Source organism: Ochlerotatus camptorhynchus, unplaced genomic scaffold (genome assembly GCF_037179485.1).
Source record: "Ochlerotatus camptorhynchus isolate MF236.1 unplaced genomic scaffold, CSIRO-AGI_Acam_v1.1 ptg000232l, whole genome shotgun sequence".
Taxonomy (NCBI): Eukaryota; Metazoa; Arthropoda; class Insecta; order Diptera; family Culicidae; genus Ochlerotatus; species Ochlerotatus camptorhynchus.
Window position 1 is genome coordinate 6,065,441 of NW_027040722.1, and position 17,032 is coordinate 6,082,472.

At 40.5% G+C, this 17,032-nt stretch overlaps 1 protein-coding gene across 1 annotated transcript in view; it reads left to right on the top strand.

Moving 5' to 3' along the window:
- Positions 1-17,032, top strand: part of side-VI (sidestep VI) — a 1,063,375-nt gene that overhangs the window by 536,139 nt on the left and 510,204 nt on the right. The window contains exons 5-6 of the mRNA XM_065225644.1: positions 11,158-11,242; positions 11,741-11,851. Of these exons, the coding sequence (XP_065081716.1) occupies positions 11,158-11,242; positions 11,741-11,851 (196 nt within the window). The remainder of the gene's footprint in view (positions 1-11,157; positions 11,243-11,740; positions 11,852-17,032) is intronic.

Consider the following 17,032-nt stretch of genomic DNA (forward strand, 5'->3'; position numbering starts at 1 on the left):
TAGAAACAGTAGGGTGGTTGTTGCGTGCTGTGCCATCATCAGCATTGTTGACGGCTACTCTCGCCTTGAGTTGTTACATTCAAAGTGTTTTTATATTAGTTCATACGCGAAGTTTGCGATATTCAGAGTTGAATTTTAATTTTTTTTTTAGCAAAGTTGCTTGTTTTGACATTTTCTAAAACTTTGCTCAAGACATGCTTCCTCTATATCTTCAAAGGAAAAAGGTGGTTTCTTTTGCTATCATAGCTGATATAAAGCAATTTTCTGCAGACACTTTATGGCTTAAATTAATAGGTCAGGCTCTAGGAGAAAAATTCCGAATTTTCCTTTTTGGACCACAGTGCACACAGTTGACCGATTACAATAATTCACCCAATTAGAGGCAAGGCTTGCCGAAAATCATGTTTTCTAAAATAAAGACGACCAATAGATTTACATCACGGGTGGTGTTGTAAGAATAATTCCAGTTGCGGTGCCATGTTCCCAACAGGAAATACGGTCAGGTACCATTCCTGAGACCGATGTGCGTTGAGGTCGTCCTCCGTTAGCTTTCGAACGTATCCTTTCGCCACATATTCGCTCATCTTCACCATCACAGTTTCTGAGAACTCCTTATCCCGCTGCATACGTCGGTCTCAACACTGCCACCTTCTAAAAGCCATTGCTTTGCTGCATGCAAAGCGAACATTGTCGTACTTCCAGAGGAGACCTCATTCGTACCGCCCTTCTTTTGGGATTGTCAGCTTCTCAAGCATCTCCACGTTGGCACGTTGATCCTCCGTTGATCGCAGAATTTTCTCTGGTTTGACAACGTCAAGACTACCCAGCGTGAAGTAGTTATTCATAGCAGCGTGCAGGTTTTCGTCCGACTCGAGGTTGCATTCACACCCTTTAATCGTGTGGACCTTCACGTAGCTTGGCTGTTGCTGTGTTCGTGAACAACTCCCGTAAACTATCCATCCTAACCGTGTTTTGACTGCGATAGGTTCGTAAGGCTTTCCTTCTCGACTTTTCATAGCATGCCCAAGCGAGGCATCGTCAAGACCAATCGGGATTCGTGGACAGATGTTGCTGTAGGATTCGACAGGTAGTCCGCCGAGGTGTTGAAACCGTTGCAGCAATTCTGAGTACACTAATGTCTGCGGCCGAAGTTGTAGGTTCTGAATCGTATGTACGTTAGACATCCTGTGCGGCTTCGAAGTATTTCCGATGGCTGATATTTGCACCTCTACTTACTGAAATGTGTTCTCCACTCTTTTGGTACCACCTATCCATTTTAGGCACAGCGGCGATCGAGGTCCTTTCACGACTAACTCCTCTGCTAGGCTATCCTCCATCAGCGTCAGCTTAAAAACCGTCGTCTATGAACGCGTCGGTCTGGACAACCTTCGATGGAGCAGCACGGGAACAATTCTAAACAGCACTTCGCTGATTTGCTTTTCTCCTGCTTTTCGTTGTGCAACAACGGATGGTGCAAAAAAGTGCATCCTTTAATTCCGCAAGGTTTCTGCTGCCTGCATGAACCATTGTGCTTCTGCAGGCATATACGGCATAGCTTTGCCTCCCGTACAACTGCCCATTTAGCATCTAGACTTAGTTCGGCAAATCGTTTACACTTGGCAACTGTGGTACAGCTACCTTTGCATGTGGCATATTCTGTGATTGGCACCAAAGATGATCCTTGGACAGCCCGTGTCTTTGCTGGTATTGATTGGGATCGTTCTGGTTCTGCGTCAGAGTGAACATTTATAAATCCGTCATTCTTTGCTCCACGACTTCTTTGCGTGCTAGATTCAATTGGCATAACTGCACTAGCATCTTCCGCTATTGGATACAGCGACTGACTGAAGTGTAATAGGTTTGATGCTGGGTTATTCCTAGAATATTTTGCCCAATCCAGCTCCAACCCGGGGGGAAGGCGTACCACCAGTTCAACTTTCAAAGCCGCATTGTAGATGATGATGATGATGATGATGGTCCCACCTCTTACCCCTACAAAGGTTTGAGCTGGACGAGTTATCTTTAAGATAATTAAATATAAACATTTTAACCAGGTTTGCAAACAAAATCGAGCTGGTTACAATTACAGATATAAATGTCCTGTTAAATATGCTATAGGCATCAACCAAAAACATTCAAAGGTGTAACTAGTTATCAAAAGTCCAAGTATAGTCCTCTACAATACTTCCATTTACACGTGACCTGGGATTTACACGTTTAAGCTTCCGCAGTGCCAAGACTATATCCAAGGAAACGACTTCCAGCCAACCCTTTACTAATTCAAGGCTTTTGCCACAATTTCCACGTATTAGTCATTTATACCTGTATTCCGCGCGCGAGGCTCAAACCATCGTAGACTACTCAAAGCTATTTTTACTATTACTACTACAAAATCAAAAAACTAAAAATCCATCATCACCATCGAGGCAAACAATGTAGTTTTTTGTATATGCTACACCAATTACTAAAATGTCTATATGACAGTCTCCATACAAAATAATCCGTTAGAGATAACTTTGTCAAGATACATGATTTATCCATTCATAAAAATTTAACTGCTCAATAAACAGCTTTTACATGTGAAATGCAGCGTCTCTTGAATTCTGTAAGTGTAGTTGCACGCTTGATGTGTCTAGGCATCGAATTGAAAACATTTATTTGAAATCCTCGACTCCGCATGCCTCTATCGTAGCTACCAAGTTTTCACCGTGTCAAGCTCTTTACTTGTGGCGATGGTAACAAACGGATCTTCCTGAAATGATGCCTGAACGATTTCTTCTGGTCTACCATAGGGCATTTTCAATGTGGACATTACACTACAAACGTTTGACAGATGTAGTAGTCGGCATCAAACGGCCTCTAAAGCCTTTCCCTTTAGACATTTCCGAAACCGAAGCATGTTTTCCTCGTTCGAGAAGCCGCACATTTGCTTTGAGGAAGTGTACATGGAAAAGAATAACGGCCACTCTTCAGGTTTTCCGTAAAACTCGGGTGAATCCTTGGATACGGCCTGACGTGCTGCCACCTGACTGCGGTTGAGGATGCATATGTTCTCTTCAACATCGCGATAGTCTGCATCAGGAGTTCTGAAATTGTGGTGTGAAGTTGAATCTCCATGATGAATGTAATTCGCTGTCACTGAAGGATTTCGATACTGGTTTTCCGTGGTGAATGACGGTTCACGGCAGAAATGGCTATTTGGAGCAGCAGCTACCAGTCGAGTACCCTGGATTCCTGCAGCTGTAGCTACTTGAGGAGCAGTCGAAAGATGGAATTGGACTCTTTGATTTGGAATCGACCGAGGGTCCTGTCCTCGAGGAGCTTGCGGCTGGAGGAACTGTGTTTATATATATTAAGAATCATTACTTTAGTGTTTACTACCACTCCACTGGTTTGTTCGATTTTTGCCAAAAAAATATGTCGTGCAATCAAAATGTATCTACAATTAATTTAAGTAAGTTAACTTAGTATTATAAAAAAATTCAATTTCTCTCCTCTACTCGAGCCTATACTGTTCCGACACAGAAATATATCCAAACTTCTCTGTTACTCTACAGTCAGGAATCCTTATTGCCGGATTCCTTATTGCCGGTATCCCATATTGCCGGATCCTTATTGCCGGGCTATCCGTGAATAAGGATACCCACAGCTTATAGGATTTTCACTAATAGGGGCTGTGGTGGATTATCTCATTTGTTTCAATATATAAAGGGTGTCCACGATGAAATTGCCACACACAAAATTGATTCGCAAAATTCGAGTTTTCATCCGATTGCCATCAAATTTTCAGGGATTGAGAAATTACTATTAAACTTCATTTTACCATTTTACTCGTATTTTATTTACAGTCCATACGCAAATGCCCGCACCTTGGCCTTAACCCCGGCCATAAGATTCTGCACAACCTGTGAATCAACCGTTTTTTGCATGTAAACCCATACTTTCTTCAGTTCCTCGACTGTCTTCACTACCTTAGGTCGTTTAAGAAGGTGCTGCTTCATAATCGCCCAGTACTTCTTGATGGGGCGGAGCTCCGGTGTGTTGGGAGGGTTGAACATTTTCGGCACGAAATTGACCTTATTGTCCGCATACCACTTCAGCACGTCCTTGGAGTAGTGGCATGAGGCCAAATCCGGCCAGAAGATTGTTGGGACGTTGTGGGCCTTCAGGAGAGGAAGCAACCGCTTCTGGAGGCACTCTTTTATGTACACCTGTCCGTTCATCGTGTCCTGGGTCACGAAAGGTGCACTCCGCTTCCCGCACGTGCAGATGGCTTGCCAAACCAGGAATTTCTTCGCAAATTTGGACATCTTCTGAGTGCGGACATGCTCCGGAACGCTGAACTTATCCTTGGCCGTGAAAAACAGGTTGCCTGGGATCTGTTTGAAGTCGGCCTTCACATATGTTTCGTCGTCCATGATGCAGCATTCAACTTTCATCAGCATGTTGAGGTACAACTTCCTGGCACGGGTTTTGGCGGACTTGTTCTGCTTCTCGTCGCGATTAGGGGCCTTTTGTACCTTGAACGTTCGAAGCCCAGCCTTAGTTTTGGCCTTCTGGACAAAACTTCGGCTTAGGTGCAGCTTCTTAGCCACATCCCTAACGGAGGCGTTCGGATTTCGGTTGAAGGCCCCAACTACGCGGTTGTGATTTTTGATGTTGTACGGAATACTTTTTCCTTCACTTCTGGGCTTCCGATCGGTGGTCAACCGTTCCTCGAACCGCTTAATCACTCGTGACACCGTGGAATTCGCGATTCCCAACGTTTTAGCGATGGAACGATGCGAGAGATCCTTGTTCTCGTGATGAATGCGCAAGATTTTATCACGCACGAGCTGTTCTTTCGACTCCATTTCCGCGAGTTTTGATCACAGGACTTTAAAACTTGCAGGATGTAAATAATGCACTATGAACTAAATCCACCCAAATTTTCATTAAATTCTACCCAACGGTTAAAAAGTTAGAGCAATTTCATAGTGTGGCAATTTCATCGTGGACACCCTTTAGAGCTATACTGTCTTCGACAAAGTTGTTGTACTGGGATAGACCAACAAGCCTGTGTCATTGGATTCAGGTTTAATTGGGAACTACGCCGCTAGTGGCGCATTACTTTTATGTTACTTATGACGGGCGTTATAATATATGACTCTTAGGTTCAACATACGTGATCCTGACCATAGAAAGTTACTGTCTTCAGCAAAGTTGTTCAAGTGACCAAGTTCTTTAAGATGGTGGCCATATTAGTTCAGAACTCTCTCACTACACAGCGCTAGTGTGCACATGAGCTTCCTATATAAGCTGTATCTCAAAATCCTGGCCATATAGAAGGTTACTGTCACCAGCAAAGTTGTTCAGGTGATCATGCCCATTTGTATGGTGTTCACATTAGTTCATAACTCTCTCACTACGCAGCGCTAGTATGCATGTGAACTTCCTATATAAACTTTATCTCGAGAACCTGGCCATATAGAAAGTAGCTGTCTTCAGCAAAGTTGTTCAGGTGACCAAGTCCTTTCGGATGGTGGTTATATTATTTAATCACTCTCACACTACGCGGCGCTAGTGTGCACATGAACTTCCTTAATATGTTATGTCTGGAAAGCTTGTCCATTAGACTGATGCAAAATTTGACTTTTTTGCTCCACAGTGCTTAAATGGTTTCAAATTGGGTCATGATTAGCATCCCAAAGTTACAACTCATTTGGTTATAAACAGGCTTCGCACAAGCCATTTGAAGTTTGCATGTTAATTACTATGGGAAATCTCAACTTTTTGTTCATTGCCTTCTAGTCTTTTTCCACATTGAGCTGCGAAACAGTTCGATAGTCATTCTTATAGAAAATTTTCTCAGCTACAACTTTGCTGAAGATCATTTCTATGTAAAACGAGATAGGAAAATGTTATTAATTATTTAAGAGATTGGTAAACTTATGACATGATCAAGCAGCTTCTCTGTAGGCAACACTGTATTTTGCAGTGTGATATAGTAGCCATGATTTTTGTGTCCTATTCAACGCCCCAGAAACACCAATGTTGCCTGCTGAGCAGTTGATTGAGCATGATCATAAGACATCAGCGCATTGAACCATTGATAACTTTCGATCCTTGCATTTAATCAAAAAGTGATCTTCAGCAAAGTTGTAGCTGGGAAAATTTCCAACAAGTACAGTTGAAAGCTTTTGAAGCAGACCGATATGGTGAATTATTAGATAGACATGAACAAAAATCTTGGTTTTACCATAGTAATTCCCATACAAACTTCAAATGGTTTGTGCGATTTCAGTTTCTCACCAAATGGTTTCAAATTTTGAGAGGTTAGTCAGGATCCGATTTGGAATCGTTTAAGTATTGTGGAGCGAAAATTTCAAATTTTGCATCACTCTATTGTCCATATAAGATGTTGCTGTGTAATGTGAGGACACGAAACGGAATAGGGATGACGTGTAGAAGGCTGTAAATCGATTTCGGACGCCATCTTAAAATCCAAGATGGTGATAATCGATTAATTAAAAACTGTCAAATACCCTACAATATGAGTATTTTCGGAAAAGGGATGACGTGTAGAGGCTGGAAATCGATGCCAGACGCAATTTTGAAATCCAAGATGGCGGCCATCGGTTCAAGAAAACTGTCAAATACCCTACAATATGGGTATTTCTGGAAAGGGAACGACGAGTAGAGGCTGAAAATCGATGCCAAACGCCATTTTGAAAACCAAGATGGCGACCATCAGTTCAAGAAAAACTGTAAATTTCCACAATATGGGTATTTTTGGATAGGGAACGACGTGTAGAGATCAGATATCGATGCCAGGTGCCATTTTGAAATTGAAGGTTGCGGCCTTTGCTTTAACGTAAACTATTAATGAGGACGAAGTGTAAAGGCCCAAAATCGATGTCTGCCACCATTTTAGGACACAAAATGGTGGCAATTGGCTTTCGAAGGGACATTTAGTGGCTAAGGACAACCTCGTATCAGTTCAGCACAGTTAACGTGGACCGTTTACGGGGTAGGTTTGGCGATAATCCACTAGGAAGATGATTTTTTTTAATGTTTTAGGGTATTTTGGAGCTCAAAGTTTTGACTCACATTAATTTTCCTGAATAATCCCTAGCAGCACACTTGTCACTGAGTAGTTGTGGTTACTTGTATGTAACTTATTTCAGTCACAATCAAGTTGCAGCAACTTATTATGATGGAAGTGTGTTGCTTGGGATGCTTACAAAGCATATTGCGTATAATTTGTATAATGGGTATAACGTATCATTGAGCAAAATGGCAACGTTTCGGCTTCCCTTAGCAAATCTTGCATTTTTGTCCTCTGTTCAACATTGCTGTCCAATGTGCAGAAGCTTTCGAGCTCGGATAGTTGATTTATTTTTAACTCGATTTATGCCGTGGTGGGATGGAAATATAATCCATATTCATTGTAGACGGGTTCAGTTTGTTAACAATGTTATCTGCTGTTGCCGGTTCATCTCTTATGATTTCGTTGATTTCACCGTGTTTCTTATCCCCGGGTGCACCAAACTTTCCGTGAATTTGTTGAATTTCGGACATGATCTGCAAATCCTCGTTGTCGTCTTCATTGCATTGTGAATTCGCGAAATACGACGGAAGAATTTTCCTCAAGCAGTTTACCAACGTGACTTGTTTTATGTCCTTTAGAACCACATCCAAGCAGTCGAAACAATTCTTGATGCTGAACTACTTTCTTGTATCCGCTAGTGAAAGGCCTTCATTCTCGGCTGTTTCCAAAATAAAACTGTAGCTTCTCTTGACATACTTCAGCATGAAATTTTTGATGATGCCTTGATCAAGGGGTTGAATCAAAGACGTGATCTTTGGTGGCATGTAGCATGAAGCATTATGTTGGGATTGCTTAGGGTGGGCGGATGTGACGGAGCGTGATCAAGGAGCAGCAAAGCCTTGAAGCTAATGTTCTTGGCTGCGCAAAACTCTTCCGTTGTCCCCTACACGTCGTCCCCTTTCTGGAAATACCCATATTTTAGAGTATTTGACAGTTTTTCTTGAACCGATGGCCGCCATCTTGGATTCTAAAGTGTAGCCTGGAATCGATTGCCGGCCTCTTCACGTTGCCCCCATTCCCAAAATACCCATATTGTAGGGTATTTGACAGCTTTTCTTGAACCGATGACCGCCATCTTGGATTTTAAAATGGCGTCCGAAATCGATTTCAGACCTCTACACATTATCCCTTTTCCGGTTCCTGTCCTCACATTGCACAGCAACATCTTATATGGACAAGCTTTCCACACATAACATATTAAGGAAGTTGATGTGCACACTAGCGCGCTAGCGCCGCGTAGTGCGCGAGTTCTGAAATAATATGACCACCGAAAGGACTTGGTCACCTGAACAACTTTGCTGAAGACAGCAACGTTCTATATGACCAGGTTCTCGAGATACAGTTTATATAGGAAGTTCAAATGCACACTAGCGCTACGTAGTGAGAGATTTCTGAACTAATATGAACACCATACAAAAAGACATGATCACCTGAACAACTTTGCTCCAGACAGTAATCTTCTATATGGCCAGGATTTTGAGATTCAGCTTATATACAAAGCTGATGTGCACGCTAGCACCGCGTAGTGATAGAGTTCTTTAATAATATGATCACCATCCGAAAGGACTTGGTCACCTGAATAACTTTGCTCAAGACAGCAACTTTCTGTATGGCCAGGATCACGAAATATTCTAACTTGGGTCCAACGTTCCATATATTATAACGCCCGTCATAAGTAACATAAAAGTGAAGCGTCCCTAGTGGCGTAGTTCCCAATTACAACAACTTTGTCCAAGACAGTATAGCTCTATATATTGTAACAAATGAGATAATCCACCACAGCCTCTATTAGTGAAAATCCCATAAGCTGTGGATATCCTTATTCGCGGTACCTTATTCACGCCCCCGTTACCCCGGAAATAAGGATTCCTGACTGTATGTCAGTTTTTAGGTAATTTAACTAGATTTAAAATCCATAAATAAGCTTTATGTTACTCATACAATTTACTTATCCTCACCTTGTTAAGATAGTTTGAAATCCAACAATCAGTTTTAAGCTCAACAATAGATATACCGTTATTTACTAAGAATCGTTTATCTGTAATTGTTGTTGTAGGTTAGAATCCATGATTTACTTTTATCGTTAAGAATTCACTTTTACAACTAATACCTACTGATTGTTTTCCTAAGCCGATCGCTCGTAAGTAGATAAGTTCAAATATAAGAAAGTTTAATATTAAGATAGTTTAACAATGTGCAAATAACAGGACGCCGTTCGTCACGTCTAGTAATTTTTCACTCAGTCCACCTTTTATCCTTTACGTCTATTGTTCCCTTGATGTTTGTTTTTGTTGTTTCTTCACTAGTCGGTTTGTCGGTGTTATGACTATTATGACTTTTCGGTATATTAGTAACCATTTTGCAAGTAATGTTAATTTTTTGACAATATTATGTCATTTTCAATAACATTTGACTCGTTATAATAAACGATTAGGCTTTTTCCGGTGCTTCTTTGGCCATTTCAGCATTTTCACAGAACTACTTTACCGTTTTGAATGTATTTCGATTGTTTTAAGGATATTTAGGCCAATGTGAGGATTTGAAAGCGATTTTAAATTCAACACACAGCAGTGCAAACATCTCGGAAAAATAACCGAAAGCAATTTCCGTTCGATTTGCTTCACCAACCCCGATACCCAAAGGGACCCATAAAATCCACGAAACTCAACCAATAAGATGATTATTTCAATTTTTCGATTTCCAAATTTCATCCCCGGAAGAGCAGCAGAGACGGGGAAAATCACCAGCCAGATATTCCCAACCTAATAGATTTCCCTTCTTGCTGTGTTCTTCTCTTCCTCGTCCACTGTTCCAATTAATCGACAATGAAAGCCAACCAATCGAAGGCAAAATCAAGTGGAATAATCTTGGAAGTCGTTGTCGTCACCGATTTCGGTTCCCCTTCTGAGCAGTCAGTAGTACAGGAAACGGGCTATGACGATTCCTTCCGGTGCGAAGGCCATCATCAAAAGGGAAGGAATTTGGTTTTTTTAATTCACGCTTCAGTTTGAACTCGCATCGTATTTGAAATGGGTAGATACATTTTTCGCGTTTCCAGTTTACATTGTTGACGGAAGAGAAAATTGAAAAGGTTGGGTTCAGTTCAATAACGGCGTATATTTTTCAATATTTAATCACAAGAAATTGCAACAGTAGTGGCGCATTGGGTGGGCATCCGGAAACATTTTCCTCGATTAAATTCGAAAAACGTATCTATTTTTAGATTTTTTTTTATCACTCCGTTAAATTATTATCCATAAGGCAACCGACCAAATCCGAATCCAAACAAATGCAGCACTGTCAGTCGTATTTTTAAATGAAAATCACCATTTTCCATTAGGGCTCTTCCTTCCCCAACTACTCAACGAAATTCAGCTTGCCCTTTCTCACCCCGAATCCGGGTGGGAAACTTTTGCGGAACACAAATTAAAAAAAATAAAAATTGAAAAAGCACACCGCATCGCGACGTGATCGCCACTACTGCTGATTGAGTAGATTTTTCCCGGTCGAACGAGCAAAAGAGCGGGCTTTCACGTGGATGAAAATAAAGAATCTAATTTGTATGAGAGTTTTTCCCTTCCGCCCAACTGATCCGCTGGTGGGACGATTTTCCATCCATTTTTTTTCCCCAGTCAGGTCGCCTCAATCGGTGGTTTTGCCTCTTGTTGCTTTCCATTCATTCACTGGTATGGGAAAAGATTTGGTTTTTCCTTTTTGCTCCAAGCATCCTAGAAGAAGCTCGGCTCTGTCCCACTGCTGCTGTATAGGGACGAAAAATTGGAAAATTTATTACCAATGGAAAAGTAATAATCTCTTTGGATTTGCTTGTTTAACTTTTGCGTTTGACTTGCCCCGGGAAAGATGATGAGATTTGTGCCACCGCAGCGCGGGGACAAGCGGTTGGAAGAAGGAAATCAATTTCGTATTCAGATATAAATAGCCCGATGGCACTATTTTCGATCAACGGTTATTGATTGAGTTGCTGAAAGTTTATTACATCAATGAATTGTAGATTGAAGACTTCTTTTCTCGGCTGAAGCATTAAACGAGCGTTTTTCCTCTTTCAGAAAAAGGACGCCGGAGTGTTCCGCTGCCGGGTAGATTTTCTCCTGTCGCCTACGAAGAACAGCAACGTCAACCTAGAAATAGTGGGTAAGTACAGTTTGTCGATGGAGAACGTTGGAGTCGTTCGTTGTTGTTTAGATGCTTTTGTTCGGTTAAGTACCATTACGCTCGATATGCACAACGACAATAACGGCTCTGCTACAAAGAAGCAGCTAGCTGTTGCCATTTTCGTTTATTCTTTCGCTTTCAATGTGCGACGCCGACGTCGAGAGTGACGAAAGAAAGCAAAACCCGGTTCACTTTTCCGTCACGTTGTTGGTGGGTAAATTGAGAGTGTGCAACTGTTTCGCTTTTTGATTTCTTGCCTGAACCCTTTTCCGTCGAGTGAAGTGAAGGACGTCCGGCATTCTCGACCGAGGACGCAGTTCAAATGCATTTTTCCGGTACTTTTCCGTTTTTTTTTTTTTTGATTCAGTTGAATGGAGCTTTGCTTTTCTAACGATCGTGTTATGGAATGGTGGTGTGACCCGGAGCATTGTTCTTGTTGTAACTTTTCATTTTTCTTCAATTTTCTTCACTCTGCAGTGCCACCGGAGGTGCCAAAAATCCAGGACTCGAGTGGGTTCGAGCTGCCCGTCCGTGCCGGTCCGTACGAAGAAGGTGGCATCCTAGAGCTGACCTGTGTGGTGCGGGGAGGTAAGTGAAGTGTTTCAATTGTTCACAAATTAAAAGGCAAAACATAAGCTTCCCATGAAAAAAATACATTGCAAAACATTTAGGAAGTATTTCGAATACACCTAACTAAAAAAGGCGCAATATTTGCAGCAACTACCCAAAAATAACCGAGATATTTTGAGAAACCGAAACTCGTTATTGTGAACAAACTTTTTAGTCCCGGAAACACTTGGTCCCAGAGGAGAGTCAGCCAAAGCCCCAGGCTGCTGTGCTTGAGCCGACGGCAACTCCCAGGGTATGCACTAGACTTATGCGAAATTTGAAATTTTCGCTCCACAGTGCATAAACGGTTCCAAATCGGGTCCTGATTATCTTCCCAAAATTATAACTCATTTAGTTAAAAACTGACTGTTCACAGAACATTTGAAGTGTAAACGAGAATTACTATGGGAAAAGCAAACTTTTTGTTCCATTATGTGTAATAATCCATAAAACAGTAAAGTTTCGATTTTATGAAGTCAAATTTTTGACGTAGGATTACGTCTTTGGGCAACATATTGGGGTGCAATTTCAAAAAACTAAAATCGTTAGCGTTACGAAAAGTGGTCAGATTTTGGCCACTTATAACTCTGGCAATAGCTGATGAATTTCAATTCTTAACAAGCCAATCGATTGGAAATTTTTCTACAAATCTGCTAAAATGAATACCTTAGCAATTTTCAATAGGTCACTATTGAAAATTACACAAATTACCAACTGTTGCAATGGAGATCTAAATTATCACCGATTGCCTGTAAAATGCGCTTTCCCTAACACAGATTTCAAAATCGAATTCCATTCAGTCTCGCCGAACGGTGTTTATTCAATCACCATGTGTCCGTGGTGGTGTCCGATCGTCATTAGCAGCAGCAGCGCTTTTGGCGCGTGGCGTTGTACATTTTTCTCCAGTACACATCGGAAGGCTCCTTGCAAGAAGTTAGCTATCAAGACTGCCCTCAAGAGCCCTCGATTCACCGACGAAGGAGGATGAAGCCGCACCGCTACTGATCGGATTCAGTAGCTCTTCGTGAGTCGCTGTGGGCTATCTATGCCAAGCGCGTCACCCTTGCCCTAACAACCCAAGTAACAATCTAAATGCTTGGAAGATTTATTCTTATTTTATCATTGTTTTATCATAGCATCCCTTCCAGCCTGTGGTTGTATTACGGTTTTGTGTGCTTGTCATAAAATCAGGCCGTCAAGTCGTCTATAAAACTGTTTTATGACTACTAAATTAAAACTCAGACTTCATAGTTTTAACGGTAGCTGTAAGGTGGTTCTGCATCACTACTTATAACTGAAGAATAAAACCAAAACAAAACATACAATTATGTTTTATGGTACACTTTTTATGACCGATATAAAACTTGAAGCAGTCTTAGACCTTCATTAAAGCTTCATTACAACTATCATCTTTATCGGAGGCCTAAGATTCACAGATAAGAAATATACTGCTACAACAAAAAATACTCTGAAATTTTTTGTCATTATAAAAAACAAATCTATTCAGATATATGCAATGAAAACCCCTTCAGTGCTTCTGAACACGATGAAGATGAGACGATCGACAATATGAAACTCCTGGAGGAACTACAGTTATACGATCCCTACATAAGGCACAGTGCGGTGAAGGAGCTCTTAAAAATATTGAACAAGCGGCTTTCCGATACACTTCCGAAAGATCCACGAACCCTCCTTAAAGCAACGCCGACAGTTTCACTAAATCCGTTTGGAGATGGCCAGTATTGACATCACGGCTTTAAACCTTGTATTGAAAAAGCTTTTAGTGGATCCAATAACCATTTCTTACATCTTGATTACAAGCGAAAATAGGAGGATCGCTTGGAATGTTGACTTTTTGACAGGTGGTCATAGTTTTTGTTTTGTTTTGATTCGCTGTACCGAATAAAACCAGCAAGCTAGTTATATAGCTTAAATATAACTTAACGCTCTCAATTTGGACTACGAAATGCTAAGATACAACCATTAGGTTTATGTTATGCTATAGAATTCCAATCTAGGAGAATATGTTATATTGAGGTATTTTTAAGGAGTATCAAGTTATAACGAAAAAAAATGTCGCCGTATGAACAAATTTCACACAATATGAATAATTACGCTTTAATTAATAGGCAATAAAACACTTTCATACATCTATGTATAATTAAATAATATGTGACTGGTTATTGCTCAACAGTAGTAACAGTTTTGTACTAAATAGATAATCTTTGATTGACTCTTTAATGTATGGTGCTAATGCAGACAAATTAAAAATATCCCTATATTTTAGTATTCATATGGCGCACTAAATTTATGCTCCTATTTGGTATAATAATCACCATAAATATTGCACGGCATGCTGTGAAGCATATACAGATTGGTTTAAATTATAATAAAGTCGTCTTATTTTCAATGTACAATAATATCAGCCATTATTACCAACTGACAAGGATCATGATTTCACATCAAACATCGAAAGAATAAAACCACAATACAATATTTCTCAATATTAACTATCATCCAAAAACCCCAACTTAAAACCTTCAAAGTTGTCAAAATGTTTTGCGTATCATGTTTTATCAACTTCTTCAGGAGCGATTTATGCCGTTGTAATATAGTTTTATGGTAGTCATTAGAAGGCTGTTAAAACTTTCTGACCTGGAGGAGGTTTTATGTTTTCATTTTTAACAATCACGTCTAGAGTGTGATAAAACTGACATAAATCCTATGCTCCTAAAGTAGTTCGCATATCAAGTTTTAATGACTGCATTAAAACTGGGCCAATTGGCCATGACATGGCTGTATTGCGGTTCTCAGGAGATTGTTAAAGCAATGTGGTCGTCAGTAAAGGTTTTATAATTTGGTTATATCAACTGCTATAAAACTTAAATAAAACAAAAATTGTTGCTTGGGAACATACAGCTCACCATCCTCATCCGTGTTGAACACCCAGCTCAGCATCACGACAAAACGGTTCTTTTTAGGACCACCATAAATTATTGTTCTTTAAGAGTTATTTTCATTGAATGTTCGCTCGCCTTGCTGCCAGCCACATCACCCCAAAGCTCTTTGATAATGTACCCAGCAACGTTTGAGGTTAAATACGTAACAGTATTGAAGTGGTTTTATGTGCTCTCGCAATGACCGAATACCACATGACCTTGTCAATTAACCAGAAACACTTCGAATTAAGGTAATGTTTTCTCCAGAACGCTAGAAAAATGCTAAAAAATCTCGAATTTATATGATATTCCAATAAATTTTTGCTTTTTTTTATTATCTATTCAATGAACCAAAAAATCCGTGCGTTATGTACACGGAAATACATAATTTTGTCATCATAAAACGAGGCGTTTCCTTGATGGGAAAAAGTAGTTTCCCTAACACAGTCGCCGAATATTTATACCGAGCACGTAATCCTACGCCAAATCTACGGTCGTTTCTTAGATACTAGTGTGTTACCTAACTTATAACGTATATACGTTGTATACGAGCACTCCGAATACAACGTATGACTCGTCTTATTTTGCATAGAATTTGCAATGTAAAATTAGACGAACTATACATTGTATTCGGGGTACTCGTATACAACGTATATTCGTTATAAGTCAGGTAACACAGTAGCTCTTACTTTTCTATCGCGTGATTTATTAGAAACGTGATACACAGCAAAAAATAAATTTTAATATTAGATCTAAGAGGATGCACTTCAATCATGTCGAAAATTTTATGTAATTCTAATGGCCTCAAAAATAAACAAATGCTTAAGTAGCGTTTAAGTAGCGTAATGTCACATGCACTGTATTAATGATAATTTTGTCCTTTTTGGCAAGTCATATTACACTATATTTTTGACACTATTGAAGTGCATCAACTTTGATGTGATATCACAATATTTTGTTTTGCTGCGATAAGCTACAAATGTGATATTTATTTTGCATAAAGGTATAAATTGAATAAAACTTTACAGATCTAAGTCCTATTATCGTTAAAAATTCACGTTGTTGAATCGTATTGTACATTAGACTGTAAGTTCAATAATCAAATATAATATAAGTTTATCTCCAATTCAATTAATTCAAGTAATTTTAGCTTCGCAAACTAGAATTTTAATATTAAAATTTAGGATAAGGTTTTGTGAACGCACATTTGGAATCGTCTTAAGGGTGATACGGTCAAAATTTGGTCAAGGGAAAACGCGTGTAAATCGGTGAAATTGTTTATTTAAAAAATCAAATTAAATTTCTTTTTCAAGTTCAATGAGTATAAAATTCAGGAAAAATATTCAGTTAGGCTTCCGCTTTTCCAAATCCGAATTGCCGGGCCTTACGCTTGACCCCTGCCATCAGATTTTGTACAGCCACCTTGTCCACCTTCTTCGCCGCAGAAAGCCAGTTTGCCTTGAACTGCTGCTCGCCCTTAGCAGTTTTTTTGGTCTTCTTTAGGTTCCGCTTGACAATAGCCCAGTATTTCTCAATTGGGCGGAGCTCTGGCGTGTTGGGAGGGTTCTTGTCCTTGGGAACCACCTGCACGTTGTTGGCGGCGTACCACTCCATGGCCTTTTTACCGTAATGGCAAGATGCCAAATCCGGCCAAAACAGTACGGAACAACCGTGTTTCTTCAGGAAAGGCAGCAGACGTTTATTCAAACACTCTTTCACGTAAATTTCTTGGTTGACAGTCCCGGAAGCTATGAAAATGCTGCTTTTCAAGCCACAGGTACAGATGGCTTGCCAAACCAGATATTTCTTTGCGAACTTTGACAGTTTCATGTGCTTGAAAACATCTGCTACCTTTCCCCTTCCTTTTGCCGTATAAAACTCCTGTCCCGGAAGCTGCTTGTAGTCGGCTTTGACGTAGGTTTCGTCGTCCATTACCACGCAGCCAAACTTCGTCAGCATCGTCGTGTACAGCCTCCGGGATCGCGCTTTGGCCGTCGTATTTTGTTTATCATCGCGATTTGGAGTCACTACCTTCTTGTAAGTCGATAGTCCGGCTCGTTTTTTGGCTCGATGCACGGTTGTAGACGATACACCCAGCTTATTTGCGGCATCTCGGAGAGAGAGGTTAGGGTTTCGCTTGAAACTACCGGCAACTCTCTTTGTCGTCTCAGCGGCTTCCGGTTTTCGATTGCCTCCCGATCCAGACTTCCTGGCTGTCGAC